Source organism: Psammomys obesus, unplaced genomic scaffold, assembly GCF_907164565.1.
Source record: "Psammomys obesus unplaced genomic scaffold, mPsaObe1.curated_primary_1811, whole genome shotgun sequence".
Lineage (NCBI taxonomy): Eukaryota > Metazoa > Chordata > Mammalia > Rodentia > Muridae > Psammomys > Psammomys obesus.
This window is the reverse complement of record NW_026588752.1, coordinates 6,717,052-6,744,268: the sequence shown is the minus strand read 5'-3', so window position 1 is coordinate 6,744,268 and position 27,217 is coordinate 6,717,052. Positions and strand designations below refer to the sequence as shown.

At 56.0% G+C, this 27,217-nt stretch overlaps 7 protein-coding genes across 19 annotated transcripts in view; 3 read left to right on the top strand and 4 right to left on the bottom strand.

The window, feature by feature from the left end:
- Mapk8ip3 (mitogen-activated protein kinase 8 interacting protein 3) overlaps positions 1 to 3,808 on the top strand; it is a 38,188-nt gene extending 34,380 nt beyond the window's left edge. For all 6 annotated transcript variants that reach the window (XM_055604482.1, XM_055604479.1, XM_055604481.1 and 3 more), the window contains 10 exons: positions 37 to 156; positions 243 to 323; positions 407 to 474; positions 620 to 768; positions 927 to 1,098; positions 1,324 to 1,437; positions 1,561 to 1,599; positions 1,718 to 1,897; positions 1,999 to 2,148; positions 2,224 to 3,808. In XM_055604482.1, coding sequence (XP_055460457.1) covers positions 37 to 156; positions 243 to 323; positions 407 to 474; positions 620 to 768; positions 927 to 1,098; positions 1,324 to 1,437; positions 1,561 to 1,599; positions 1,718 to 1,897; positions 1,999 to 2,148; positions 2,224 to 2,345 — 1,195 coding nt within the window. In that variant the 3' untranslated portion in view covers positions 2,346 to 3,808. The remainder of the gene's footprint in view (positions 1 to 36; positions 157 to 242; positions 324 to 406; positions 475 to 619; positions 769 to 926; positions 1,099 to 1,323; positions 1,438 to 1,560; positions 1,600 to 1,717; positions 1,898 to 1,998; positions 2,149 to 2,223) is intronic.
- A 26-nt stretch (positions 3,809 to 3,834) lies between these two features.
- On the bottom strand, positions 3,835 to 4,952 carry Nme3 (NME/NM23 nucleoside diphosphate kinase 3). Its single transcript, XM_055604493.1, has 5 exons — positions 4,788 to 4,952; positions 4,578 to 4,708; positions 4,384 to 4,485; positions 4,197 to 4,309; positions 3,835 to 4,126 (listed from the first exon to the last, which is right to left on the bottom strand). The coding sequence occupies exons 1-5, from the start codon at positions 4,831 to 4,833 to the stop codon at positions 4,009 to 4,011; spliced, it is 510 nt and encodes a 169-aa protein (XP_055460468.1). The 5' UTR covers positions 4,834 to 4,952; the 3' UTR covers positions 3,835 to 4,008.
- Positions 4,953 to 5,032: 80 nt separating this feature from the next.
- On the bottom strand, positions 5,033 to 6,175 carry Mrps34 (mitochondrial ribosomal protein S34). The gene is made up of 3 exons (XM_055604492.1): positions 5,803 to 6,175; positions 5,607 to 5,649; positions 5,033 to 5,522 (listed from the first exon to the last, which is right to left on the bottom strand). Exons 1-3 carry the CDS (start codon positions 6,121 to 6,123, stop codon positions 5,230 to 5,232), a joined length of 657 nt encoding a protein of 218 aa, XP_055460467.1. The 5' UTR covers positions 6,124 to 6,175; the 3' UTR covers positions 5,033 to 5,229.
- Eme2 (essential meiotic structure-specific endonuclease subunit 2) lies at positions 6,165 to 9,408 on the top strand. Of its 2 annotated transcripts, none has more exons than XM_055604491.1 (8): positions 6,165 to 6,361; positions 6,600 to 6,736; positions 7,112 to 7,204; positions 7,840 to 7,934; positions 8,092 to 8,185; positions 8,335 to 8,450; positions 8,551 to 8,740; positions 8,813 to 9,408. In XM_055604491.1, the coding sequence occupies exons 1-8, from the start codon at positions 6,241 to 6,243 to the stop codon at positions 8,981 to 8,983; spliced, it is 1,017 nt and encodes a 338-aa protein (XP_055460466.1). In that variant the 5' UTR covers positions 6,165 to 6,240; the 3' UTR covers positions 8,984 to 9,408. The 2 variants fall into 2 exon arrangements, with proteins under 2 accessions (XP_055460466.1, XP_055460465.1); XM_055604490.1 differs by having other exon boundaries at positions 6,165 to 6,481.
- Spsb3 (splA/ryanodine receptor domain and SOCS box containing 3) lies at positions 9,397 to 15,252 on the bottom strand. Of its 5 annotated transcripts, none has more exons than XM_055604485.1 (7): positions 15,172 to 15,252; positions 13,968 to 14,105; positions 11,039 to 11,216; positions 10,749 to 10,936; positions 10,569 to 10,671; positions 10,368 to 10,493; positions 9,397 to 10,129 (listed from the first exon to the last, which is right to left on the bottom strand). In XM_055604485.1, the coding sequence occupies exons 1-7, from the start codon at positions 15,250 to 15,252 to the stop codon at positions 9,786 to 9,788; spliced, it is 1,158 nt and encodes a 385-aa protein (XP_055460460.1). In that variant the 3' UTR covers positions 9,397 to 9,785. The 5 variants fall into 5 exon arrangements, with proteins under 5 accessions (XP_055460460.1, XP_055460461.1, XP_055460462.1 ...); XM_055604486.1 differs by lacking the exon at positions 15,172 to 15,252 and adding an exon at positions 14,464 to 15,159; XM_055604487.1 differs by lacking the exon at positions 15,172 to 15,252 and adding an exon at positions 14,677 to 15,159.
- Positions 15,253 to 15,586: 334 nt separating this feature from the next.
- Nubp2 (NUBP iron-sulfur cluster assembly factor 2, cytosolic) lies at positions 15,587 to 19,400 on the top strand. Of its 2 annotated transcripts, none has more exons than XM_055604720.1 (7): positions 15,587 to 15,635; positions 16,116 to 16,234; positions 16,331 to 16,529; positions 17,389 to 17,471; positions 17,659 to 17,769; positions 18,016 to 18,085; positions 18,544 to 19,400. In XM_055604720.1, exons 1-7 carry the CDS (start codon positions 15,620 to 15,622, stop codon positions 18,687 to 18,689), a joined length of 744 nt encoding a protein of 247 aa, XP_055460695.1. In that variant the 5' UTR covers positions 15,587 to 15,619; the 3' UTR covers positions 18,690 to 19,400. The 2 variants fall into 2 exon arrangements, with proteins under 2 accessions (XP_055460695.1, XP_055460694.1); XM_055604719.1 differs by having other exon boundaries at positions 17,317 to 17,471.
- Positions 19,401 to 19,977: 577 nt separating this feature from the next.
- Igfals (insulin like growth factor binding protein acid labile subunit) lies at positions 19,978 to 24,243 on the bottom strand. 2 transcript variants are annotated; one of them, XM_055604718.1, is made up of 2 exons: positions 24,135 to 24,243; positions 19,978 to 22,058 (listed from the first exon to the last, which is right to left on the bottom strand). In XM_055604718.1, exons 1-2 carry the CDS (start codon positions 24,148 to 24,150, stop codon positions 20,263 to 20,265), a joined length of 1,812 nt encoding a protein of 603 aa, XP_055460693.1. In that variant the 5' UTR covers positions 24,151 to 24,243; the 3' UTR covers positions 19,978 to 20,262. The 2 variants fall into 2 exon arrangements, with proteins under 2 accessions (XP_055460693.1, XP_055460692.1); XM_055604717.1 differs by lacking the exon at positions 24,135 to 24,243 and adding an exon at positions 23,214 to 23,363.
- Between the last annotated feature and the right edge of the window lie 2,974 nt (positions 24,244 to 27,217).

Here is a 27,217-nt window from a genome sequence, read left to right as displayed (position 1 = left end):
CCCACACTGCAACTACAAGTACCATTCTTCTTGCAGTGAGAATGGGCCAGAGACAGATGGCAACATTGTACAGCCTCAAGTGGAGCCAAGTGGGGAGCCCTCAACAGCCACCAGTAGTGCTGCACCCACCATGTGGCTAGGAGCCCAGAATGGCTGGTAGGTAAAGCCAGAGACACAACACGTGGGATGTGGTGGGAGAGCTCGCTGAGCCATGTAAGCTTTGCCCATCTGCCTTCTTGCAGGCTCTACGTACATTCAGCAGTAGCCAACTGGAAGAAGTGTCTGCACTCCATCAAGCTAAAAGACTCGGTGCTGAGCCTGGTGTATGTGACCCCCACTGAGGGGTGGGGTCAGGGACCCAAGGTGCCCAGCAACCTCAGCCTACCTTACTGACTTACCATTCCAGGCATGTCAAAGGCCGAGTGCTGGTAGCTCTTGCAGATGGGACCCTGGCCATCTTCCATCGTGGTGAGGGTAAGACCTAGTAGCCCTTGCAGAGACAAGCCTAGGGGTTCCTGGGCCCCTGGGTCCATCCTGAGCCTGGCAATGGGTCCTTCACATCAGCCCTGTGAGCATAGACCCTAGCCAGACCTGAGCAGGTGTCCTGGCCTCCTTTTAGATGGCCAGTGGGACCTGAGCAACTACCACCTAATGGACCTGGGCCATCCACACCACTCCATCCGCTGCATGGCTGTTGTGGATGACCGAGTCTGGTGTGGCTACAAGAACAAGGTGCATGTCATCCAGCCCAAGACAATGCAGATTGAGGCAAGTGTAGCCAATAACCCCCAGAGTGGGGAGGGGCTTCTGCCAGATTGGAGGTTGGGACAGGCTGTGTGTCATTAAGGTGGACCCTGCATCACATCGCAGCAAGCCCTTACCTTTCCATTACCTACTCCTATTGACTGGCTGCTATTACCCCATAGAAGTCATTTGATGCCCACCCAAGGCGGGAAAGCCAGGTTCGACAGCTGGCCTGGATCGGTGATGGAGTATGGGTCTCTATTCGCTTGGATTCCACCCTTCGGCTCTACCATGCTCACACCCACCAGCACCTGCAGGATGTGGACATTGAGCCCTATGTTAGCAAGATGCTGGGTGAGTCAGACAGAAGTGGGCACATGCCTATAATCTCAGCACTTGGGAGGTGGAAGCAGGAGGATCAGGAGTTCAAGGTCATCTTTACACAGTTCAAGTTTGAGGCCACCCTTGGCTGAGAGCCTGCCTCAGTATAAATTAAAAAAAGAAAGATGTTATTTTAGAAGATGTGCTGGGTAACAAACCTGAGGCACCCATCACTGACCCCTCTTCCTATCCCACCAGGTACTGGCAAGCTGGGCTTCTCCTTTGTGCGCATCACAGCCCTACTCATTGCAGGCAACCGTCTGTGGGTGGGCACTGGCAACGGCGTTGTCATCTCCATCCCCTTGACTGAGAGTAAGTTCCCAACCCTAGAGGACACCCTATCAAGAAAACAGCAGCTATGCTAAAGAGTTCCCAGAGTAGGTGGGCTGGGAAGCCACCTCTCTGGCCAAGCTCAGCCTTCCTTTCTCCCCCCAGCTGTAGTCCTACATCGAGGCCAGCTCTTGGGGCTCCGAGGTAAGTCCTCAGCACTTGCCCACTTGTAGCCTAAAGCATTTGCTATGCCCCCATACTCACCTTCTCCAGCTGCCTGCTGAAAATAAAGTGGTCCTATCCTCCTGTCCTGTTTTCCCAGCCAACAAGACATCCCCAACATCTGGGGAGGGAACCCGCCCAGGGGGCATCATCCACGTGTATGGGGACGACAGCAGTGACAAGGCAGCCAGTAGTTTCATTCCCTACTGCTCCATGGCTCAGGCTCAGCTCTGCTTCCATGGGCACCGTGATGCTGTCAAATTCTTTGTCTCTGTGCCAGGTACATAGATGATCTTAACCCACTTTGCCCTCTGTGCTATAGTAGCACAGCTATAACCTTTATAAGAGGCCATGGTCCTGAGATACCTCTGCCCATGACAGGAAATGTGCTGGCCACTCTCAATGGCAGTGTGCTAGACAGCCCATCAGAGGGCCCTGGGCCTGCTGCACCTGCTGCAGATACTGAAGGCCAGAAGTTGAAGAATGCACTGGTGCTGAGTGGTGGTGAAGGCTACATCGACTTCCGCATTGGTAAGTAGGCACAGACTAGAGGTGGGGCCTGCTGTGGGCATGTGGGAGTCCTCTTCATGGCTGCCAATTCTCCAGGGGATGGAGAGGATGATGAAACTGAGGAAGGTGCTGGGGATGTGAACCAGACGAAGCCTGTGTTGTCCAAGGCTGAACGCAGCCACATCATCGTGTGGCAAGTGTCCTACACCCCTGAGTGAGACCCTGCCCTGCCTGATGCCAACTGTACATAAGACCCTACCTGCCTGACCCCCTGCCTGTTCCTTGGGGCAGCAAGGTTCGTCCATCCCCTTTTAACCTCTCAACTTGCAGCTTTTGCCTGAGGTCCAGCCCCCAGCTGTTAAGAGACGGGTGAAGCAGGTTTTGGGGAGTGAGGCAGGAGCAAATGTCTTTCCCATCAGGGAGGAGAAAGCCTCTGGGACACCCTCTTTCCAGCAGCTCCTGGCCCTGGACAACACCCAGCCCAACATGAAGTCCCAGGGTCCCCTCAGGGCAAGGCAGGACCAAAATGGCTATAGGCAGCCCCTACAGGTGGCCCTAGCTCCACTCCCGCCTGATTAGTCCTGGCAGGAGCAAGAGCCTCATAGCCTCATACTGCCTAGTCTTCCCCAAGTCTATTTGCTTTGCATGCAGCCCTGAGGAAGGGGTTCCTGATTCCTGATTCCTAAACCTTTGCTCTCCCTGAGGGACCCAGGCCTAGCCACCATCCTCTGCGCAGAAGCAAGGTTAGGGCTGCCCAGATTCTGGACCTCAGCCGGCCTTCTCTGGGCTTTTCCCATTTCCAAACTTACATTCCCTTGGCCTCCAGTCTGGGTCTTACCTGGGAACCTGGCATGAACGCTCAGGGCCAGCCTCCCTGGGGCAGCTGCTTCAATGACAAATACCCATTAACCCAAGGGAGCTGGACTGTCCAGCCCCTCACAGACCAGTGTCCCCTTGATTCTTCCTGGGCACAAGATTTACCTTGGAGGAACAAGACCCTAGTGCCCTTCCCTTCCCAGAAGTCCCAAGGGTAGAATTTCTCAGGCTGCCAGGGCAGGCACAGGCCTCAGGAAGAAGGGTGGCCCTGGTCTCCCCAGAGTCAGTCCTAGGATGCGAGCTCAGCCTCAGGTTAGTGGAGGATGGTGTGTTCCCAGGGCCTGCCTCCTGCACAGGGCTCCAAGGAGCCCAGCTCCTGGACACGTACTAAGTGCCTAGGGTTGCCGGCTGTGGCCTGCTCCCTTGGAGAGCAACTGACAAGAGGCTGCCAAGGCAGAGGCCAGAAGAGCTGAGGACAGGCCAGGATGGGCACAATCGTAAGCAAGTGTATGGAAACAGGTGCTGCCCTGGCCCTGGCCTTACTCTTCCAGGGGCACTGATTAGAGTCAGTTGGCCTCTACTGCCCTCTCCCCACGCAGAGAAGCACAGATCCAGGGGCCCTGCCCCTGAGCCCATCTGGCCATGATAAGCTGCAGCAATGTGCAGCTGCAGGCTTCTCCCCACCACCCTGCCACCTCTCCACTGTGATGTATGTCCCTTGTCTGTTCCCACAGGAGTGTGAAGTGACTGGGGTTAGCTGGGTGGGTGCAACTGGAGGAAGGGGCCAATGCAACTCTCCTCAGGCTTTGGCCTTGCAAGTGAACTCACATATCTGCTGTGTATGTAATAAATGTCTCAACACTGATTTTGTCTTGAAACTGCACCAGCACACAAGGGTTTACTGCAGTTTATTATGAAAAGAAGTAACAGGGAGGGGTGTGGGAGTCTCTAGACAGACTGGGTTGGGTGGACCTGCACCCACACAGCACTATCGCTGCTGCTGAGCTCTGTGAAGATCACAGAAGACCAACGACCTCCAGGTTGGTAATGCTGGCTTCAGTAAATCTACTCATATAGCCAGTGCCCAGCGCTGTCCTCCCAGCACAGAAGCTCATCCTCACGGAACCAAAGAGCGATCTCTCTATGAGCACTTTCCACCGAGTCACTGCCATGAATCACATTCCTGTGCGAGAATGGCAAGTGAGCAAGGAGGGGAAGGGTGAGGGGTGGCCAGGGAGGATGATAGGACTTACTTGCCAACTTCCACGCAGAAATCCCCACGGATCGTGCCAGGCATGGCATCTCCTGGGTCAGTGGCCCCTATGAGGGCCCGAGAAGCACGCACGACGTCCAGCCCTTGCCACACCTGCGGGGGCTACTGTCAGCGCCATAAGAGCTTCCCAGTCTTTGCCCTCCCCTTGCAGGTGACCGAAAACTCACCATGGCCACCACAGGACCAGAGCGCATGTATTTAACTAGTCGGCTGTAAAAAGGTCTCTCACGCAGCTCGACATAATGCTCCCGCAGTAACTCCTCAGAGGCCTAGGGGAGGGATAGCTACCTGTACTAGGGCCCCGACAGTAGACCCGCCCGATTCCCTTCCGGGGTCCGCCTGCTCCTTTGCGCGCCCACACCTGCACTAGCTTCAGTGCCACCAGCTTGAAGCCCTTCCTCTCAAAGCGACGCACGATCTCGCCCACCAGCCGCCGCTGCACGCCGTCAGGCTTCACCGCCAAGAACGTGCGCTCGTTCACGCCGCTGTAGGCTGCAGGAGTAATGGCTTCAGGCATGCTCCACCACGCGCCCCCGGCCCGGCACCGCCCCCACCTCGCCTAGGTGCTCACCTGCGGGAAAGAGGTTTGCGAAGATGGTCAGCACCAGGCAGATCATGGCGGCGGATGGGGCGGACCAGGCGGCGAGGGGGCGGGGCCTCCCTTAAAGAACCTCTCTGGACGTGGGTTCTCCAGGCGTCCTGCAGTCACAGTGCTCAAGACCTGCCTGTGTACAGGAACCCTAGGCGCCCTACCTTGTGTCCGCACCGCCATCCTCCCTTGTCCTGCGGTACCCACGTAATGAAACCACGACACGAGCCATTTCGTGCGTTTATTTCCAGATCGAGGAACGAGCAAGGGGCGGCCTGAAAATACAGCCAGCCGCTTGTCAACTGCCCCATTATTCACTGGCAGATGTGTCAGGGCTGTAGGGTCGCTCTCCACAAAAGGGGAGGTATGGCACAGTCAAAGACACTTGTCCATCAAATGACTCACAGGACCTCTGTCCGTCCAGTTAGACGGCGGTGCCCTTGGCCCTCCCTTTGGTCTCCTGTTTTGCAGGGTAATCCCAGGGATGCATTCGAGCCCTCTCCAGGTTCAGGAGTGGCTCCTGGACGCTAGTATCCCCGTTTTTCTGTCGTTCAGCGAGGATCATGGCCCGCAGCAGAGGTGGGTAGGGGACTAGGTTCAATCTGTCCTCTGGTTTCGCAGTGAACGCAGTGAAGGCCTCCTCCTCATGCTTGGGTACCAACCGCCAATCGTGGTACATGACTTGCTCGATTTCTCGAGCCTCATCCTCACTCTTTCCTGTTTTGGAAAGAAGACAAGCTGACTCCCTGGTGGCTGGATAATCTGCGAAGCATCAAGGCTCCAACCAGCACCCAGCCTTACCTTTGAAGGTCAGGACGCCCCAGGCCCTTCCGTGGTCCAAGTTCTGCAGAACAAGAGGGCGGATTGTCAACATAGAGCCCCTGGCACTAAGTTACACGGGTTAGGTGGTTCAGGGTGGACAGAACCAGCCAGTGTGGTCGGGGGTGGGCAAAATGAAAGCGTAAACAAGAACAAGCAACACAGGGAGGGAGCGCACCTGCGCCGTGTAGTCGGGCCTCACACGCGTGAGGCGCCAGTAGCACGGCTCGTCGTGCTGCCACAGCCAGGACTTCCGTGTGACCAGACGACCCACGCCAAACAAAGGGAGGCGGGCGAGCAGCTGTAGGAGGCGGTTCTCACGGCGCACGTCGGCCCAGGCGCGCACCGGCAGCCGGCGCCCGGAGTGCGGCCGGGTCAGCGTCTCGTAGTCTAGGGCGTATAGCTGCGAGTCTCGCGGCTGGTTCCGCTGTTCACGCAAAGCGCGCACGCGGCGGGCCAGTTCGGCGATCAGCCGGGGTCTCACTTTCTTGCGCCCCATGCCGGTGTCCTTACTCCACCGGAAACCTACGCTTCAAGAGCTCTCCTGTTCCGGAAGCGGCCGGTATCCTGAGCAAAAGCATCCGGGTACGCCCGGAAGCTGTAGGAAGGATGGGCTATGGCGGAGGAAGAACCCGAGAGACCCACGGGCTCGGGTTGCGGCCGGGGCCGGGGCCAGGGCTTGCGCCTGGTCGGTCGGCGACCTCACACGTGGGAGATCTCCGACTCAGACACCGAAGGTACCGCCGCTAGGGTGGTCGGCCCGCAAGCTCCCAGCACCGTAGGAGAACTTAGAGCTACGACCAAGGCGTTAAGGGCAGATCAGGTCCTGAAGAATCTGGTGGTGTACGTGGACCCAGGTGAGGGGCGGGGGGCGGAGAGGCTGGGGATTTGGTGCCGGCCACCCAACAGGTAGTGTCACCCATTAGTCCTCACGGGAGAAGGTGGAATGACAGAGCTGTCGCTTGCTGGGCCCAGCTATCCTGGAAGATGCAGGCTCCGATATCCTGATGGAGGCTCTGGGCACGCTAGGCTGTGAATGCCGAATCGAGCCGCAGCACCAAGCCCGCAGCCTACAGTGGAGCGTTGTGAGGCCCGACCCGGCCCCCAGCAATGTAAGTGTCTCCCTCTCTCCAGCGCCAGGCAGTCCTAGTCTAGGTTCCAGTCTTGCCTCTGGCTAGTGAGGTAGCTGCATTCATCTCGCCTTGCAAAGGAGTAACCCAAAAGCTGACGGATGGCCAAGTCGCATTTCTTAACACGAAAGCTGAACTCAACTGCTGCCAGAGAACATCTTGTTGGCAGTGAAGAGTTTAGGTTCCTGGTGTTCATGAAGTTGGACTAGTTTTGTACTTTGGGACTTCTAGGGAGCAGGCCTGGCAGGCCTGACCTTCACTGTGTGGAGAGCTGGAGGGTTATTGACAGCATCTGGTGACTGACTGGGCTGCATGCGGAGAAGCAAGCCATAGCAGCGCTGGTGATGTTCATTACAGGTGCCGCTGGAGGCGAGGGTTGAAAATGAGCAGGAGCAGTTGCTGCTGCTGGAACCCCAGGAGTTTCTTCAAGGTGCTATGCAGCTGACCCAGGTAGTGGGAGGAAAAACAAACAAAAAACTGTCTTTGTTTGGCAGAGCTGGTTCCCCAGTCAGAGATGGGTTGGAGCTTCTGTCGAGAGCCATAGAGGTGTTGAGGGTGAGATGAAGAAACCAGCTGAGTGTGCTAGACCTAACAGCATTGAAGGGTCTTTGGAAGAATTGAGAATGATGACCTGGCTGAGGGTGGAGAAGGAACCTAGAATTCTAGCTGATAGAGTCCACATGATGCAGGAGCTGGCTGTAGGATTTGTGTAATAATAATCTCTCACTTGGCTGCTTATGCTCCCTGGACTCAAGGGAAATAATACCTAACAGATATTTTCCTGGAGCACAATTCTGCTAAACTCTTTGTGAGTGCTGATCTCCAAGGGCCAATATTTGTCAAACGCCTGTCCAGGCTGAGCAGAGAAATGGACCAGCAAGGAGGCTGGTTCATTTCTACCCCAAAGCCTGGAGTGTGCCTGTGTACGCCTGGCCTTAAGGAAGCAGAACCAATCTCTAGAGAACAGAGAGGACCTACAAGCTTAACCCAGTTCCTCATCACTCTGGAAACTGTGCATACTGTTGGCTATGGGCGTACTGCCATAGCTTTGCTGTGAACAGGCACGTGGGTATTCTTGCTTTCAGATCACAGACTCACCTTGCTCCATGCCCTGGCTTTCTCCTAAGAGTCCCAGCTGCCTGTCCCATCTGGCCGTCATTGGACTGGATGCATACCTGTGGTACCACTTAACCTAATAACCTCAGTCGGGCTGGCTTGGATGGGATCCCAGGAAAGTGGGATTGCCTCTAGTGGCTGCTGTATCACAGTTGGCCCCACTTGCCCTGGGTGGGCTCTGCAGAAACTTGGGAGCCCAAAAGATGGTCACCTTTGTTCAGGTCTCACCAGCCCAGTTCTCAGAAGACATGGCAGCTGAAGAAGTCAAAGGAAGCACATGCCAAGGTGGCCATCAGATGGCCTGAGGTGGAGGAGGTGAGCTGCCACTGAGTTGAGTTAGATGGCTAGCCTTTGTCTCTGCTCTTGGGCTGTTTTCGGCAGGTCAGAACTGGGCTTGGTTCCTAGCATAACTGGGTTGGCGTTCCCCAGAGGACATGTAGCCTACTCACTGTCATGCTCCCCAGGCCCTGGTGCTGCTTCAGCTTCACGCAAACCTGGATGTGCTGCTGGTGGCCTCATGGCAGGAGCTGAGTCAGTACGTGTGTGCCTTCACCAAGGCCCTCTCCCAGCGCCCCTCTAAGTATGTACCCCCGAAGGGACTGAGTGGAGGCAGGACAGGGTTGCAGGACCACACAGGTGGTGTTCTCAAAGCTTCCATCTGGGTTTCCTTCTCATTTCAGGCAGTACCGGGATTCCCAAGCCTTTTCCTTCTGCACAGCAGGGCATTGGGCCTCTGGCCAGCAAGTGACCAAAGATGGTTCTGGGCTCCGAGGAGTATGGTGGCGGCAGATCAGACAGTTCAACCGGGTCAGCCCAGCTGTGGCTGATGCTGTCGTCACTGCCTTCCCTTCCCCCCGCCTTCTGCAACAGGTGCGTCCCCTAAGTCACCCCTCCCAGGACCAGACCTTAAGGCCCACCTACTCACACCTGTGCCCACTCTAGGCTCTAATGGACTGCAGCACGGAGCAGGAGCGCCTGAACCTCCTAGCTGACCTCCCTGTGAAGGCCCACAGGGGCAGGCAGCCTCGCAGAGTGGGACCTGACCTCTCACGCCGAATCTATATCTTCCTGACCACCACTAACCCTGACTTGCTGCTGGACCTGAGCTCTTGACCATACCTGTGACCTCCTTAGGTTGCCTCCTGCCCATCAGTAGAACAGGATAGGCCTGCCCAAGAGACTGACTCGTTACCAAGGGGCAGGCAAGGAGATTTGGGCCCAGCCACCACACTTTTTCCAGCCTGGGGTAGAGTACGGCCAGATGGAAGGGTAGTGGGGAAAGGGGGTGGGGGCAGGGTTGCTGAAGTGAACAGAAGAATCTATAGGGCAGCAGACAGGAAGGGCCCCAGAGTAACTGGGGCCTCAACTTACCCTTGGCCTGAACTCTTGTTGCAGGAAGCATAGTGGCAGGGTTGAGTGCCCAGCTGAGCAGTTCCTAGCCCCACTAATACCTAGAAGCTTAGGGTACACCCTCAGGTAGAAGTAGTAAGAGACCCTAGGGAAAAGAGATCCAAGCCAGGCAGCTCCAGCCTTTGTGAGGACTTTTTTAATGTTATAGCCTGTGGGAACGTGACATAAACCCTTCACAGGGCACCTACTGACATAACAGCAGGTGCTGACAGCATACAATGCTGGTCAGGAAAGCCCCTCTCCTTTTCCCTGGGCTGTGAGTACACTGCCCTGAATCAGCTAGCCTCCCAGGTTTGTAATCTAGGTCCAGAGGTGTTCGGGCTGCTCTTCCCAAGACACATGGCAACTCAGAAGGCAAACAGGAGTGCTGCTTCCCCACCAGCACAGGCCAACAGAGAAGGCTGTCCCGGCCTCAGGAAGATGGGACAAGCCTAGACAGGTCTCAGTTCTTCCCTCGCCTGCTGGCCTGGAGGACAGAAAGGTAGTTGCATTCCCAGTGGAGAAGTCAGCTTCTTCGGCAGCGCTTCCTCTGACAGGGCCTGGTCTCAGGACTCTCTGCACCAGGCGTAGCTGTGCCAGGAGAGGGCACAGGGGACTTCCAGTGGTTGCAGTTCATGCTCAGGACCCAGCCCAGCTTGTTATGCAGCACTTGCTTGAGGCCAGGTGGCAAGGGCAGGCCCTCAAGGGTATCCCCTGAGTTTGGCCGGAGCTGGCGCAGGCGGTAGCAGCACAGGTATTGCAGGGAGGTGGAGCTGGCGCAGGAGCGGATGACTTTCATGCTACTCTTGGCAGCTGTGGAGCAGACCATTGGATAGAACCTTCTGTTTTGCAGCCGGGTGGCGGCTACTCCTGGAAGAAAGAGTCAGCCTGAGTGCCGTGTAGGTCAGGAGGCAGGAAGTTACTCCCATAACGTGCCAAGGTGAGCAGCTCATATGGTTCTGAACACAGAAGACAGACTCAGCTTTGGTCTGGTAACCCCAGCTTGGCTTCAGCCCCACCTACCCTCAGGAACCTCACATAGACTGCCCGGCCCCACCCCTACTCCCATCTCTGCTGTCCAGGGTCAGACTGAGGGAAGGCACCTCACCTATGCACTTCCTGTTCTTGAAGAAGGTCAATGTCCCATGCCAGGTGTCCAAGTGTACGCCAATAATAGAGCCCTGGCCAAAGCGTGAAGAGAAGCTTGTCTTGTCACCTTTGTGGTGGAGGAGTCCTGGGAGGAGCAGATGGGTGAGCCTGGGAGGTCTGTGGCACTCCTAGGCCCACCCACAACCCAGGCAACACCCACCAGTGTAAGAGAGGCCCCAGCTGTCTTCATCCCTGCCAAGCAGGCTGCAGAATGTGTGGTGATACTTGTCCAGGTCTACATCTGATGTCCCAATGCCCACCATCTGCAAACAGTGGGGCTAGACAGTTAGGTGCCTAGCAGCAGGGCCCATGACAGCTACCCTCTTGTTTGGCCATTTACCATGTCGGTGCCATATACAGGAGAGGTCATCTTGATTTCCCAGAAATGTTGGCCATCCCCTAGCTCCTTGGTGCCCCGAATGGCTGCAGTCCCACAGCTATACTCCATGTGAAAGCTGACCTTACGATTATCACAGCTCAGCAAGGTGGCTGAGGACTTGTTCAGGTCATCCCAGACCCAATCAAAATCTGTAAGAAAGAGGGCCCAAGCTAGGGAGGGCTAGAGCAAAAACACACCTTCATGAGAACCTGCTGAGCCCTCCACACACATCCCCGGGGCAGGGCACTCACCCTCATCCTCCTCACCACAGCGGCAGTCCTTGCCACGGTGTGCTGTGTGTACACTGTTGCAGAAGGTAGCCTCACTCTGACCCTCACAGTCACAGAAGGACTCTCCTGTCACAGGCACAGCACTGGGGATGGATGGTGGCAGGGAGGAGTACTCAGGGTCAGAGTCTGAGTCGCTGTGCTGGGAGGGAAGGGGCAGATTGTCCTGTTGATGGCAGCTCTCCCACTGCCAGGCTACCCGACCCCCTTTCAAATCCACCAGGGAAGAATCCAGACACTTGAGGTTTTCCAGTGCATGACCTAAGTGACCTCAGTGCTGCGGCTTTGACCACTTGCTTGAGAGCACAGCGACATGGGGCTGTGGCCCTAGGGGCATAGCTTCTCACTTGATCTCTGAAACTCAGTATACAACCCTCAGCCCCATTTCTGCACAGCAGCCCTGGCTGCCATGGGCCACACAAGATGGGGCAGTCCAGCACCTACCTCCTGTCTTCTCTAGGTAGCTCAAGGTCTCCTAAACTACAGGGCTGTGCTGTCAGCAAGGTCTAGCATCTGGACCTAAGCCTTGAGAGATGGGCTTCCATCTCCTGAAAGGTCACTGGGGTCAAGAGGAGCACAGTTACATGAGGCCTAATGGGCTAGTTCAGCTGTAGCAAGCTCCTCCAAAGGTGCGGTGCTTGTGGCTTAGGCTCACGCCAGGGAGCCTGCTGGGGGTGTAAAGCTAGGCTGGTCAAGTTCCAGCTGCTGACTGGCCAATCAACACTATAGCTGTTCATCACCTCTGCAAGCCCTTGGATTCCTGCTTTAGTGCTAAAGTCCAGGTGAGCTGGCTCGGCAGTCCCTGAAGCTTTGGCCTCTGCTGTGCCCCACACAGTGGTCCAGGACCCTCCTATAACCAGCAACACATCACAAGTTCTGACACCTACCCTGGAGTTAGATCTGTTTCCAGCCACAGCCAGCCATTTTATGAGCACCAGGTACTCAGGGTACTTCTCTAGATGGAAGCATTCAGCCATCCAGAGGAGCTTGGGCCAGATCTTTCACCCAATATTCTTTCTCTTCACAGAACTCAGGTTCACTGTCCTGGTCTTTGCTGCTTTGGCAAGGTCATCAGCTCCTCAGGGAGGGCCCCAAATCACCCACCAGGACCTGAGAACCATCATGGTGGTTATACAATATCCTGGGCAGATGAGGAAGGAAGTGCCCAGCAACAGACAGCTGAAGAGAGACTGAAAAGTGACCTCCCAACTCCAGGCCCAGTGTGCTGGGACAAGAGAGTAGTGACTCCACAAGGAGCCAGAGACAGGGAAAGGTGTTTGGCCAACCACAGTAAACGTGGGCCCCACAGAAGCCAGGCAGAACAGCTAGCTACCTAGCTTGGAGGGAAAGTTATACCTCAGAGCAGGCCTTGCACTCCACTGGCAGGGAAGGGATCCTCTAAGGCACAGCCACTGAACCAGGAGCCAGGGTACAAGGTCAATCTGCCTAGCAGAAGGGATGGAGGCTACTGGTCACCCCAACCCAGGCCCAGGAACACCTGACTACATGGCACTGCAAGCTCATTACATGACAGGACAGGCATGTTTGTGTCACTGCCTGCATCCCACACTGATGACTGTGAGGCAGGAACATGCATATAGGCTGCTTCAGGATACGTTGTCATTGGGAGCTAGAGATGTAGCTGGAAATTTGGGCCGACCTCAAACTCAGAAACCCCTGAGCTCAGTGGCCTGAGACACTGCTGACCAAGTCAGTACATCATTGGTTCCAAGTTTTCCTAACAAGCTGGTGATCCCATGGGCTCCTAGAAGGGACCTCTTGTTGCAGGGAGCTATGACATCAGGGTAGAGGCAATACAGGGCAGAGCCAGAATTCTAGTCCAGTATCAGCAAGACAAATCAAGAGCCACTCAGGAGCCTAAGCTGGGCATCTACCCTGTGCCTATACACCTGGCCTCCCTGTGCTCAGATCTCCAAGAGAGGAAGTCTTGGGACATTTGAACTTTAAAGAAAAACTGCTGATGACCCGAATTTAACCCCAGGGGTATCCCAGGGTAGAAAGACAGAACTGACTCCTGCAAGCTGTTCTGTGTTCATCAGAGCACACATATGCCCACACACAATAAATTGCCTCAAGTCCAAGGCCAGCCTGTGTTATGCTGTGAGACCATTTTTAAAAATAAGCTAGGCATGGTGACACCTGCCTTTGATTCCAGCACTTGGGAGGCAGAGGCAGGCAGATCTCTGAGTTCAAGGGTAGCCAGGGCTACAAAAAGACCCAGTCTTGAAAACTTTTTCTTCTTTTGGTTTTTCAAAACAGGGCTTCTGTGTAGCCTTGGCTATCCTGGACACGCTTTGTAGACCTCAAACTCACAGAGTGCCAGGTTAAAGGCATAAACTACCACACCAGACTTACAGAGCCTTTTTATACACAAGCATAAAGTGAGTATTTGTGTGGCAAAAGAAACATCCAGGGTTATCAAGATGGTGCAGCATGGGTATGCTTGCTACTATGTATCAGAGGCAACCCAAGTTGGATCCCCACATAACAAATAAAGGTGGAAAGAACAAACTACCACACACACACACATAAAAAACAGCCTTCCAACATCCACACCGTTCACAGTGGCATATAATAATAAGCAAAACAAAAGTATCAAGAGGGTGGGTACCAAGTTGGCGACAGCTATTGTGGCAATCAGCAGAGCTGATGGACAGGCATTTGTTGTATACTAACCAGTACCATCCAGGACTTCATTCCCTGGGCAAGGATCCCTGTCTTGAGTCTCTGTCACCCTTAGACTGGGTGTTCTTTACCAGACCAAAGAGCCCTTCCAAGCACCATATACCACGAGAGAGTTCAGGCACCTGGCCCTGCATCTTTTTCACCCCATCCATTCACTGGTCCTCCCCACCTTGCCACTGGGACCTACCTGCCCATCAGAGTCGTAGTCCCAGTTAGTGGTGCCGGCCAGAGCCACAGCCCGGGCATCTGTGTCTCGGCGGGCTGCACTCAGAACAAAGTGCCATGCCCTGCTGCTCCGTGGACGCCGGGCCATAATGGAGAGGACCTGGAAAAAGAAAAAAAAAACAAAAAAACAATTGTAAGCCTTAAAGACATGTAATGTGTCAGAACGCCCAAACAAGGCCCACACCCATAGCCCACAACTTTAACCCTGGCACTTGTGGGCCACCTGGCAGGCTAGACCATAGGTCCACCAAAGGATGGAGACTCCGGGGTCCTGGACACTGAGCCTGGGCTTCAGAAACTCCCACAAGCTCATACCTGGCTCCAGTATCTGAGCGCCTCAATCACACCCAGGGTGATGGTGTGAAACGCAACCCAGACACCTATGACTCTGGAGATGCCCGCGCCCATCTCCGCATTCAGTTCAGGAGCTGCTGCCCCTCAGGCATATGACACTTAACTTGCTCCTCCTCCGCTGTCCACTTTGGCAAATGGCATCTCCAGCATCCAGTTCCTCATGCCAGAAACACGGCTGTCATCCACTCCTAACACCCCTTCTTCCAACACACCTGAGGTGGTCCTCACTTGTCGCTGGCGACCCACCACTTCCTGCCCCACACAACTTCCTCTCACCATCCCGTTCCACACACTACAAACTCGGTTTTTGATACGACCTTAAACTCACGGGCTTGACGTCGTTATTGGGACAAAATGCAAAGCTCCGGGAGGTCTGGAGCTCCTCTCCCCGAGTGGGCTGTCTGGGTCTAATAGTCGGCTCTGTCCTAGCTGTCTCCCGTCCCTGAAGAACCACTGCACGACCCTACCTCGCCCCGGCCACCCACAAAGAAGCCGAGCGGGGCCGCGCCCAGAACTCAACAGTAGTTGGGTTGGCTGAGCGCCGTACAGGAGCTCACAGTAGGAACCCAATGAATGAGCCAGAGCTGTCTCCGGATGCGGCCACGCTCGGCCTCCGCGGGGCCGGAGGTTGCTTCCCTCGCCAGAGGCTCGCGGATCTCGCCAGGGCGACAGTGTCCGTGGCGCCTGGCTCCGAGGACCCCGCCCAGACTCCCGAGCGCCGGCGCCGGGAAACAAGGGGTGGCCGGCTTGACCGCCTGCAAGGTCAACGCGCAGCCCGCCGGGCCTGGCCGGGCTGGGCCGGCACGGCTCACCTGCGGCCAACGCGCTCCGCCGGCGCTGACCCACTTTCCGTTCCGGCCGCGACGCAAACAATCCCCGCCCCCGCGCTGCATTGGCCGGGCAGCCGAAGGCGGGCTCTCCGGCAGCTCCGCGCGGGGGCGGGTCTCGCGAGACGGCGCTGCTGTCAAGAGGCTTGCGCGACCCGTCAATCCTGAACTAAAGTTCCCACTGGTCCTCGCCAGAGCGTCCAAAAGAGATTCTCGCACGACCATTGGACAGCTATGCGGAAGCATATCTATGTCCGTGGCGTCATCGTCCGTTGCTAGGATCGGGACCCTTTTGGGTGACCTGGTTGGCTGAAGGATGCAAGACTAGCCTCTCAAAATGAGTCTGAGGCGGGCTCTTGTTGCCATTGGTTTAAAGGCTCGAAAAGTTAGCAAGGGAAGCGGAAGGCAGCCGCGAAGAGCAGCTGGTAACGGGATGGAGGCGGTGGCTGGTGAGCGTGCGGGTCGCCAGGAGTGAGGGGTCGGGGAAGTCTGAAAGCGAACAAGTATAGCAGCTTGCTTGTGGCCTGCACACAAAGTAACCTGAGATGCCAATGAATGCCGTGTACCTTTGTTCCCTGAGCCAGCCGAGTGACGCGGGCGCACACGGAGCAGGTTCCAGCCTGTGTGGGCCCTCAGCCTCACACTTTGCGGAGAGCTGAAAGCCCTCTGCAGCCTCTAGTGTGGTGTCTGTGCGTTCGTGCGCAGATGTCGCTCGGCTGTGCTGTTCTGTTAGGTTTCCTGTGTCTGTTGCAATTAGCTGGAAGTTTGAGAACATCACAAGTGAGCATTGACGTGTGCACGTGCCTTCAGTTGCTCCACTTTAGACAGAAGTGCGGCCAAGACAGCTCGGGGGCTTCTAGAAGACCTTCTGCCTGGGTGCCTTTGTCTTTGTTGCTTTCCCGGACACCCCAACACGTGTTTCTCACCAGAGCCCGGGAACCTGGCCGGCGTGAAGCATATCATCCTTGTTCTTTCTGGAAAAGGGGGCGTTGGGAAAAGCACCATCTCCACGGAGTTGGCCCTGGCGCTGCGCCACCAGGGCAAGAAGGTGAGGCTATGACCAGGGTTGAACTTGCTTCTTGTCCCTAGCTCCCAGCAAGCCTGACAGGCTTCTCCCCACCCCTCAACACTGTCCTCCTCGCAGGTGGGGATCCTGGATGTGGACCTGTGCGGCCCCAGCATCCCACACATGCTCCACGCACAAGGCAAGGCGGTGCATCAATGTGACAACGGCTGGGTGCCTGTCTTCGTGGACCAGGAGCAGAGCATCTCCCTCATGTCTGTGGGCTTCCTGCTGGAAAACCCTGACGAGGCCGTGGTGTGGAGAGGTCCCAAGAAACATGGTGAGAACTTGGTGAAAGGCCGTCCCCCAGCTGACCCTGGGTACCTCTTCACTGAGGTGGTTTTCCCTCCTCTTATGGCTGCTGCCTTCCGGTAAAGCCGGAAGCCAGTCCTGGCCCCTTGGTATTGGAGTCTCTGTTCCATTAGAATGCTTCCACTGCTTCACCCAGCAGAATATGCACACCCCTCTGTCCCCATGAAGATTTCCTCAGACTCTGTGACAACCAGATGAGCCTCTGGATGGAGAGGGTGACGTGAGGACAAAGGAGAAGCTGTGTTAGGCATTCGCTCTGAAGCCATCAGCCACTCCAAGTTCATCTCTTAGTTAGGTCTACTGAGACCCCCCTCCCCCACGCCCTCACTCCACCCAAGGGTCTGAAGCCACACAGTGTATAGTGAACCCAAGTGCTGAGCTTCAAGGAGGTAACATTAAGCAGTCCTGGCCGCAGTGAGAGGCTTCCCAGGAAGAACAGCGCGGTTAGCGTGGATAGCAGGCTGCTCCTGGACGTGCTGGCAGGGTGCTTCATGCCAGGCCATTTTCTCGGGGCCTCAGGGCCTTCATGGGAGTTGGCTACAGCCCCGAAAGGTGGGGTGTGGCAACAGTTCAGGGCTGGCAGGTGGCAAAGCTGCTGGAAAGCAAGGAGTGCTGGTGGGGGCAGGCGGACCCTTGCTGCCTTGTGTGGCCAGGGTACCCTGGGAACTGCCCAGCCAGTACCAATTGGACACGATGGGCCTCCCTTTTCCTAATCCTTTGCCAGAGGTTACTACTGGGCTTTTGGGTCTTTGCAGCACTGATAAAGCAGTTTGTGTCTGATGTGGCCTGGGGGGAGCTGGACTATTTGGTTGTGGACACACCTCCAGGAACTTCTGATGAGCACATGGCCACTGTGGAAGCCCTGCGTCCTTACAGGCCCCTGGGGGCCCTCGTGGTCACCACACCACAGGTACCACTAGTGTCTCCTCAGCCCTACCTGGGTGAGCACTCACCCACATATATGTTGGGGGTGGAGGGGACACGCTTTCCCATCCTGGTTGGGCTTGGGCTGGGCTGTGGTGGGCCATGTTCCCTGCTGGCTACTTGATTCTTGGCTGACCTACAGCTGACTGGCCCCTCCTCGCTCTGGCCCACAGGCAGTGTCTGTTGGGGATGTGAGGCGGGAGCTGACCTTCTGCAGGAAGACGGGGCTGCAGGTGATAGGGGTCGTAGAGAACATGAGTGGCTTCGCCTGCCCACACTGCACTGTGAGTCTTGGAAGATGGGTGGGTGGTCTCTTTCGAGGTCTGAGGGAATACAGACAGCTCAGGCAGTCACAGGCCTGCAGTAAGTAGGTCTGTCCATCAGTCCAGGGAAGTTAACTTTGTGGATAGAGAGGGCACTGTGACTACCTGGGCATTCTCCCTGGACCAGCTATGGGTCTCACCCTGGCAGTGGGTCTCAGCATGGGGAGTAGGTCTGCAAACTGGACCCTCACAGCCCTTGTCTCCTAGGAGTGCACCAATGTCTTCTCCAAGGGCGGTGGGGAGGAGCTGGCCCGGCTGGCTGGAGTTCCTTTTTTAGGTAAGTGTCAAGAGCAGGCCACCTGGGGCCCCAACTTTCACCTGCCGGGCTTCTGAGCGTGTCTGACCGCAGCGTTGGGCCTCCCGTCTGTGCAAGGTGTCTCTGGGCTGCCCACCACCCAGCCATATGTTAGGATGCCTGTGCCCCACATTGTTCCAAGTGGGAGGGCATGAGAGGCGAACAGCGTGAGCTTCAGGAAGGTGAGTGGTGAGTGGCCACTTCTCCATGCTGCAGGCTCTCGCTAGGCCTCCGCTCATTTTTATTTGCTCATCGGGGTTGTGGGTGTGCGCGTGCCACAGGGTACTTGGGGAGATCAGATGATAGCCTGTGGGGGTCAGTTATCTCCTTCTACGATGTAGGTCCTGGATATTGAAGCCAAGTGGTTTTCAGACTTGGCAGCAAGCACTTTCACCTACTGCGCCATTTGGTCAGCCCTTTGCTGGCTTTTGTTGTTGCAGGCTCTGTTCCCCTGGATCCCCAGCTTACCAGGAGCCTAGAAGAGGGCCGTGATTTCATCCAGGAGTTTCCCAAGAGCACCGCGTACTCCGCACTCACTTCCATAGCCCAGAAAGTTCTGCACAGGATGTCTGCCCTGCACCCCTGACCGCCTCCCAGCCGCCCTGATGCTGTGCGCTCCTTTCTCAGCCTAGAGGGATTTTGGGAGCAGAGGTCCTTGGGACCTGTGGTTGCTGATCTGGACAATAGCTGGTCCATGTGATTACGTCCACGCAGAGATCTTCCTGCGGGACAGTGACATTTCCCAGCGGTGTTTTGAGTAGAATTTACTCACCATCAGCAGCTTCGCCAAACTAGTCTGTAGCTGAGGGGATGGCTCAGGTCCTAGTTTTTTGTTTTGGTTTGTTTTGGTTTTTGGTTTTTTGAGACAGGGTTTCTCTTTGTAGCCTTGGCAGTTCTGGGCTTACTTTATAGACCAGGCTGGCCTGTCACTGCCTCCCTGGGTGCTGGGATTACAGATGTGTGCCACCATGCCCTGCGGGGTCCTAGTTTCTTGAGATGGTAGTAGCCTTAACCTCCAGCCCAGGTTGACAGGCTGCTCTGACAGCCACACCACACATGAGCTGCCTAGTACTTGCTCATCCTGACTGTCCCTGAGTGCCCACGTGTGCTGTGGAGGCTTCTGTGACACACCGTGTGGTTTACAGGCATCTGGTATCCCACAGGACTCCGCTGTTAAACCCGTTACCCCACCCTGTGAAGAGCCCAGCATCCGACCCTGTGTCCCCAGTGAGGTGGCTCTTGATCCCCGTTTCAGAACTGGAACAAGCAGTATTCATAAAGATGTAGAGGGCCTGAAGACACGGTGAAGACATCTGTCTTGTCTAGGGGGCTGGGGTTGGCATGTTGTGTTTTCAGACATCGCTGAGGCAGCTGGAGGCCACAGGATAAGAGTTCAAATGTGGGCCAAGCCGCAGAGCCCTTCCTCCTCCTTCCTGGGCCAAAGCTGAGGTCTTCAAGAGAGACTGGGGGCCTGGGGAACCTCGCAGGGTGTGGTTCTGCAGTCAGACAGGAAGGCCATCCCCAACTCCCACCTGCCCACACCCCCAACAGTCACTGTTAACAGTGGGCAAGGTGGTGACTTCCAGAGCTCTGACTGGGACAGTGAGAACCCCCCTTTGCCCCAATATAGTACCCCAAGGGAGGGATGCAATGCCAGGATCTGGCGGTTGAGTGCCTGCAGTTCCTTGTTTTGGAGAAAAGGGTCAAATGAAGCTCAGAAGGTGGGGCATTGCAAGAAGCAGTGCAGATGAAGTAGGACACGAGTTCCCAATGCCAGCAAGCTGCAGACTGGCTCAGGCAGAGCTAAGACAGGATAGATGGGGCAGGGACAAGGAAGGGTCACCTCTCCCAAGTGCACACTCACGGTCACAAGCTTTGCATAGCGCTTGCGTTTAATTGCTGCCAGCAGGGAGTGCTGCTGAGCACTTCCCCTCCTGGCTGGGCCCTTGGGCACTTAGCCTGTGCCCACCCTTTTAGGCCACATAGCTGCCAGTACTGCCCAGCTTGCAGGAAGTGAGCAGCCAGGACCTGTCCCCTGGAGATGGGCGGGTATTCTCCATCCCCACTGGCTTTGGGAGCCAGCTTATTCTGGTAACAATGAGACACTGTCCCGACTACAAGGCAGCGTTCGGCCAGACCAGGCCAGGAAGTAGCCAGGGTCAGCAGTGCAGAAAATGTGTTTCGCTAATGTCTCGTAGGTCAAGGCCTGAGACATTGGCTGGGCCAGCACAAGTGATGTTGTTATAGGCGTACACCGGCTGGCAGTCATCCCCCTCACAGACAGTCTGAACAAAGCGGGGGACAACGCTGGGGTTCCGCAGGGCAAAGTCCCGCAGGGCCTTGAGCGGACAGCGGCAGTCCCAGGGGTTGCCGTCCAGCCACAGGCGCTCCAGGCCGGGCTGTGGCGCAAAGGTCTGCAGAGAGTTATTCCTGAGGCTGAGGTAGCGCAGCCGCCCCAGCGGTGAGAAAAGGCCTTCCTCCAGCGCCTCCAGGCGGTTGTGGGAGACGTCCAGCCAGAAGGTGCGCTGCAGCGGGCTCAGGACATCCTGGGACAACACCGACAGCTGGTTGTGCGAGAGAAGCAGGTACTCCAGCTGGCCAAGGCCCCGGAAAAGCTGGCCGGGCAGGTGTGTGAGCTGGTTGGCGGTGAGGTCCAGCTCCAGGAGCTCAGACAACCCTTCCAGGCTCCGTTCTTCGATGCCGGAGATGCTGTTGCCCCTGAGGAAGAGCCTGCGCAGCCCTGCGAGGCCGGCGAACGTGTGTGGGCGGATGCAGCTCAGGCAGCTGTGCTCCAGGTGGAGGCTGTGCAGCTTGCCCAGACCTTGGAACACCCGCTCTGGGAGGCTCCTCAGACAGTTGCCAGAGAGGTTCATAACAGCCACATTGAAGAGGCCAAAGAAGGCACCCACCTTGACCTCATGAATCTGATTGTCATTGAGCGTCAGCACCTCCAGCTGCCCCAGGCCTTCGAATGTCCTCTCTCCCAGCTGCCGGATCCGATTGTGGCTAAGCTGCAGTTCCTCCAAGAAGTGGAGGTCTTTGAAAGTACGAGGCCGCAAGCTAGTGATGGCATTGTGTGCCAGGCGCAGGACATGCAGGCCCAGCAGGCCTGGGAAGGTGTCCTCCAGGAGGCTGGCCACTCGGTTGTGTGATAGGTCCAGCCAACGCAGTGCCTTCATGCCCAGGAAGGCACGGGGGGCCACAGCTGTGATGAGGTTGCGGTCCAGGTACAGCTTCTGTAGCCTGGGCAAGTGAGTGAAGACGTTGGCTTTGATGCTGCGCAGCGCATTCCTGCTCAGATCCAGCTCCCGCAGCTCACCCAAGCCACAGAAGAGTGCCGGCTGCAGGTAAGCCAGCTTGTTGCTAGCCAGCACCAGCTCACGGAGGTTGCTCAGGCCCTGGAACGCTGTGTCAGGCAATACTACTAGGCTGTTCCAACCCAAGTTGAGGTCCCAAAGGTGACCAAGGCCTTGGAACAGCCCCTCTTCTAGCCGACTCAGGAGGTTGTTGCCCAGGCTAAGGGAAGCTAGATTTGGTGTGCTCGTGAACAAGCCGGCAGCTAGGCTCCGGAGCAGGTTCCGCTCTAGGTGCAAGTGGTAGAGACTCTGCAGGCCCAGCAGTGCCTGTGGCTCCAGGCTCCTCAGCCAGCTGCCCTGCAGGTTGAGGAAGTCCAAGCTAGACAGGTTTTGGAAGGCCGCCGAGGGGATGGAGGAGAGGTTGTTGCCATCAAGCCACAGGGCCCTGGTGCTGACGGGGATGCCGTCAGGCAGCTGTGTGAGGTTCCTGGAACTGCAGAAGACGCTGAGCTCATCCGTGTAATCGTCATAGCTGCAGATACAGATGATGGGGCACTGGGGGCCCTCAGCATCTGCTGATGCTCCAGGGTCTGTCCCTCGCAAGTCACAGGGGCCCAGTGCCACCCAGAAAGCCAGAAGCACCACCAGGGCTGGGCCACCTGTGGGGAGAAGGGGTTGGCAAGGAGGTGCCCAGAGGACTGTGGCCCAGGATGTGAGCCAAACCCTGGGCTTCCCCGGTCCTCAGCTATTGTAAGAAGAGGGATGATGTTTGTACACTAAGACATGGTCATGCCATTGTGATACCAGGCAGACACTGGTAGGGCAGCCAGGTACTATCCTTTGAAGCGACTTCGCTTTTCCAACCCATGGGACCAGCAAGTCGTGGTCCCCATCTCACTGCAGGGCCACCAAGGGCTTGGCTCTTCCATGTCACCCTGGCTTCACAGGCAACCTGGGCTGTGGCCGCTAGGCCAGGTGGCAGTCTGTGTCCTCTGGGGTATATAGAACAGCCAAGCTGAAAAACAGAACGAAGCTGCTGGCCAAGACCTGGCTGTCCCAGAATATTCTGGAATAGACCCTGGTATCATATTCATTTGTGGTACTCGGTGACTGAACAACAAGCTGGCCACCACCTGGCTGTTGGGCCCCTAGATGGGTGAGGCATGCCCTGTTTGCTCCCCAGTTTATGCAGGCCGGACCCCCTGCCGGCAGAAGAGTGGGGTCTAGAAAACCCAATCATTCATTCAAACGGGCATCAAGTCACATGGACCCATACAGCACCCCAATTCTAAATCTACCTCTGGTGTATGCTGAGAGCTCCAGATCAGGTTGGGCAGGACACTATTCCGCACCTGCGCAGTTTGTACCTGGCGTGACTGCAAAATGGTGCCCCGGGCATTGTAGTAGCAAGCCAGAGGCAGGCGAGAAATAAGACATTGTTTTCCCCCTCGCCCAGGCCCATGAGAGGAACAGTAGCTAGAAGGGTCTCAGGCTGTGTCTACACACCATCTCAGCAAGCCGCAGTGAGGGAGGGTTGTGGGGAGTGCTGAGCCCCGCTTCTGCACCTTGTCGTACCCAGGGGCGAGGTGCCTGTTTCAGCTTGCCCTGCCTTCATTTGGCCCTTTCCTCCAGTGCCGCACCAAGGGAGAAAATCACAGAGACCCTCTGCTGCCAGGATTAGTTGTACCCCAGACCCAACCCAGAATTCCCATCAGCCCACCCGGAGCCGAGCCCATTGCAGCTTCTCCCAGTGGGCTCGGGGTCGGAGGGCCAGCTACCCTTGGACCAACTGGCAGGGGATACGGGTTCCTCACCTGTCCTCGGAGCCATTCTGCCTTGTACAGAGCTGGCTGCAGGCAGGCAGTGAGCAAGGGCCGTCTACAGTGCAGGCTGCTGCCCTCTGGATTTCCCCACCGCCTGGAGCTGGCAGCCTTAAGCTGGCCCTGCCCCACACTCCGTCTCCTTTAACCCTCTCGTGCTGGGCAGCTAGTCTCAACAGCAAGTCTCCTGGGTGGAGATGGTGCAGGGGAGGGCCCTTTGCCCGATGTCTCCCTCAGGGGAGAGGTGGGGCTCTGAAGGCTGCCTCTGCGAGTGTAGGAGTAAGGAGCCTTGGTGGTGTAACCCAACGGGATTTGGTGTTCAAGGTAGGTGTAGGGGGCTCTGTCTCCCAGTAGGTTCAGCCAAGGTAAGGGTACCCTAGGGGTGCTCCTGTGTTCTTGGGAATTCCCCCACTCACACCCATACTGAGCAGATGGCTGTGTCTGGGTTAAGCGGTAAGCTGCCCCGTTTCCTAAGGTCCAGCCTGCATCTCTAACATGCTGTCTGAGCTGGGGTTTCTTAACAGCCTGAGTGGGCCCACCATTTGTGCTTCCCAACCCCGGGGGTTTGTCCAAGGCCCAGTCTCAGCCCTCCTCTGACCTCTAGGTCAGCTGATGTCTGGCTACTGCCCCTCCCCCAGGGCCTCTTCTAGGAACACCTGGCAGGGCCACCAGCTACCTCCTGTTTGCTTTCCCCAGCACAGTCCTCCTAGGAAAGGCTGGCAGAAGGACAGCGGGGCACCCAGGCCTTAATGGCCAGGGCCGGCCAGCTTCCACTGGCCTCTTGCTGTCCTGGGCAACAAGAGAGCCTACCTACCCACTGCTTGTGTGCAAAGACCCTGGGTAAATATGCTACCCCTAGGGGAGTCAAGGGGCTGGCTGCATGCGGGGCCTCAACCTGGCCCTGGCTCCACTCACCCTGCCGGAGCCACATCTCGGCTTCCTCCTCCAGGGCCTGAGAGCCGTGACCTGGCTGACACTCCAAAGCTCAGCAAACCTCTTGTTGAGTTCTGTCCCTTTGCCCTGCCTGGGATGGTGGGAATGTACACGGGAGGGGCCACAAAAGGCAGTGCTGAGTTTCAGGAGGGACAGCTTCTCGGGTTGGGCTTGGGGGACATTGGAACCCATGTCTACACAGGCAGAGGAAGCAGACAGCTCTGGGAGGGTTGGGGGCTGCAAGCTTCCACCACGCTGCCCCATCTCTAGGGCATTTTCCAGGTTATTCCTTAGCCTCTTTTCTGAGAAATTATAGATCGCCCGGGACGGAATCTCCGCCCAGAGCCACAGAGCAGTTTACACAGCAAAAGTGCGGCCTCAGCAGGCCTGTGAGGCCAGCGGCCAGCCTCTGCTGGGGACAGGGGACGGGCAGCAGTGGACAGGAGTCTTTGTGGGTCCCTGCCTGACTCTGGGCTAGGATCTTTTCCTGTCCACTCAGAGCCCTGCTTGGTGCAGAAGACTTGGCGGGCTTTTGACAGCTTGGGTAGACCCAAGGCAGCCTTCTGTGTCCTGCAGCCACACAGCACAGTAACGCAACGCCCAGGCACTGGAGACTTCCTAACTTCCTACTCCCCAACAGCCCAGCTCTTCTGTCCAGTTTTACCTTTGGTGTCTGACCTGGGGTCTGTGTCTAGCCCAGAATATGCCAGCAGCTGCAGAGCGCACTGGCTGTGTTTCTTCAGACATCATCCAAGGGAGATGCAGCCATCGTGGTACATCTGTACTGGCTGGACAATCAGGTCCTGCCTCCAGGACCACTCAGTGCAGCTATAGATGGTGACTGCGAGGCCTGAAGGGCATGCGGCCGTCTCTGTGAGGGCAGGGCTTGAGGGTCCACACTGAAGTAGGGTAGTGTGGGTCTTCCTAATGTTTCTGTCTCTGTATATTGCCTACTGGCAGGGTTCATTGTTTTCTGGATCTCTGGCGAGGCCGAGCAACTTGAAGCTGTCCAGCGGCTGGACACAGATGTTTTGGCCCTCTGTTGCTCTTGTTATGTTTTTTTTTTTTTTTTTTGAGACAGGGTTTCTCTGTGTAGCTTTGGCTGTCCTGGAACTCACTCTTGTAGACCAGGCTGGCTTCGAACTCACAGAGATCCACCTGCCTCTGCCTCCCTGAGTGCTGGGATTACCAGTGTGTGCCATCACCACCCAGTTTAAAATTTTACTTACTTGTTTTTGTTGTTGTTGTTTTTAATGTATGAGTGCTCTATCTCATACACCTATACACCCACATGCCAGAAGAGGGCATCAGATTCCAGTGTAGATAGTTGTGAGCCACCATGTGGTTGTTAGGAATTAAATTTAAGATTTCTAGAAGAGCAGAAACTGAGCCACCACTCCAATCTTCCTTCACGTTTTTTTTAATGTAGTTTGATTTATCAGACTAGAGTTTTAAGTCCTGTCTGCATTAGGACCTAAACCTGTTCCCTTTAGGCACCTCAAAATCACTTCTATGTTTTATGTTGCTTTGACAGCTCACATTGTATGTGTGCCCCATGTAGGGGGAGCTCAGGTTCCATTCTCTTGCTGACTAGAAAATGGCTGCTTCAGCACCAGAGACAGATGCATGGCCCACCCCAAACCCCAGCGCACGCTTGCTCCTCCTACCTGAGTCCTCTGAGCCAGGACTCCACCGTCTCCACAGCTGCCAGTTCTGCAGCCCTTACCCTACATTCTGACATCTAGGTGGTGGGGTGAAGATCCCAAGTGAGTGACCAGCATGATCTCCATATTCGGAGTCCAGTATATGGGATCTTCAGCACTGGGCTCTTGACGGCCAAGTCCTTAGCCTGGAATACTAGCCTGTTGGGGAGCACACTTCTCACTTCTCTTTTCTTTCTTCTCTTCTCTTCCCTTCTCTTCTCTTCTCTTTCTTCTCTTCTCTTCTCTTTCTTCTTTTCTGTCTCTCCCTCTTTCTCCTTCCCATTTTTTTTTCTGAGACAAGATCTCTCTGTGTAGCCCTGGCTGTCCTGTAACTCACTCTGTAGACCAGGCTGGCCTCGAACTCACAGAGTTCCACCTGCCTCTGCCTCTCCGGTGCAGTCTATGGGATCTCATTGGTCACTGATCCACGAAGAGGTAATACATCCCTGGTACTGAGGTTTTCATTTGCTGCCAAGTGGTGTCTGGTCGGGGCACTGTGCCCTTGTTATGGGGCAGCTCTGTTAAAACTAATGCTTTAAATTTAGATGTATGACTGTTCTGCCTGCATGTATGTCTGTACACCAGCGTACATGCCTGGTACCTTTGGAGGTCAGAAAAACAGCAGCTGGCCTCCTAGAGCTGAAGGTGAGAGGTGCCATCATGTGGGTGTGGGGAGAAGGCAGGGCTCCAACTGGTAAGCGTCCCTCCAGCCAGCACCTTCATCTGTGCAAAGTCTTCTACAGCAGGAGGTTTCCATGTGGCTTTTTCAAGAGGCCCCGGATGTTAGTTATCTCTCCCTACATTCTCTTCTTTCCTTCCCAATCCCCACCCCAATTCATCCCTTCCTGTTCCACTATTCCCCTTCAACCCTGGGTAATCATTGTGTCTCCTCCAAAACTTGGAATCCCTCTACGGCCCTGCAGTAGCGTCCTGACCTCTGTGAGTACGCCAGATGCAGCCCATACACAAACACCTGAAATTTAAAGCTAACACCCCCAAGTCAGAGAAAACATGATACATCTTTGTGAATCTGTGTCGCCTCTGATTTTTTTGTTTTGGGGTTGCAGCCTGTAGCTAGCAGCTAAAGGTCAGATTGCTCCCAATTCCATCCATTTGCCTACAACTTTCTTGATGTCATTTTAAAAAAGAAAAAAAAAACCTTTTAAAATGTATGTGTGTGGGTCACATGTGTGCTGGTGTCCTCAGAAGCCAGAGGTGTCAGATCTTTTGGACCTGCAGTTGAGGGTGGCCCACCTGAGGGTGCTGGGAACCAAACCTGGGTCCTCTGGAAGAGCAGCAAGCATAGTTCTGGCATCTCTTGAGCCATCTCTCCAGTCCCCAGTCCATTTTACCTATAAACTG

Bases quoted from the DNA above. Each gene is read 5' to 3' on its own strand.
- Nme3 (XM_055604493.1), bottom strand. From the start codon at position 4,833: ATGATCTGCCTGGTGCTGACCATCTTCGCAAACCTCTTTCCCGCAG. The intron at 4,709-4,787 runs GTGAGCACCTAG...TTACTCCTGCAG, and splicing joins CGCAAACCTCTTTCCCGCAG to CCTACAGCGGCGTGAACGAG. The intron at 4,127-4,196 runs GTAAGTCCTATC...ATTCTCGCACAG, and splicing joins TTCTGCGTGGAAGTTGGCAA to GAATGTGATTCATGGCAGTG.
- Mrps34 (XM_055604492.1), bottom strand. From the start codon at position 6,123: ATGGGGCGCAAGAAAGTGAGACCCCGGCTGATCGCCGAACTGGCCCGC. The intron at 5,650-5,802 runs GTGCGCTCCCTC...CTTGTTCTGCAG, and splicing joins GGCCCGACTACACGGCGCAG to AACTTGGACCACGGAAGGGC. The intron at 5,523-5,606 runs GTAAGGCTGGGT...TTTCCAAAACAG, and splicing joins GGGCGTCCTGACCTTCAAAG to GAAAGAGTGAGGATGAGGCT.
- Eme2 (XM_055604490.1), top strand. From the start codon at position 6,241: ATGGCGGAGGAAGAACCCGAGAGACCCACGGGCTCGGGTTGCGGCCGG. The intron at 6,482-6,599 runs GTGAGGGGCGGG...TGCTGGGCCCAG, and splicing joins GGTGGTGTACGTGGACCCAG to CTATCCTGGAAGATGCAGGC. The intron at 8,451-8,550 runs GTATGTACCCCC...TTCTCATTTCAG, and splicing joins CTCTCCCAGCGCCCCTCTAA to GCAGTACCGGGATTCCCAAG.
- Spsb3 (XM_055604485.1), bottom strand. From the start codon at position 15,252: ATGCAGCGCGGGGGCGGGGATTGTTTGCGTCGCGGCCGGAACGGAAAG. The intron at 10,494-10,568 runs GTGGGTGTTGCC...TGCTCCTCCCAG, and splicing joins CTGGGGCCTCTCTTACACTG to GACTCCTCCACCACAAAGGT. The intron at 10,130-10,367 runs GTGAGGTGCCTT...TCTTTCTTCCAG, and splicing joins CAAGAACAGGAAGTGCATAG to GAGTAGCCGCCACCCGGCTG.
- Nubp2 (XM_055604719.1), top strand. The intron at 17,472-17,658 runs GTACCACTAGTG...TCTGGCCCACAG, and splicing joins TCGTGGTCACCACACCACAG to GCAGTGTCTGTTGGGGATGT. The intron at 18,086-18,543 runs GTAAGTGTCAAG...TTGTTGTTGCAG, and splicing joins GGCTGGAGTTCCTTTTTTAG to GCTCTGTTCCCCTGGATCCC.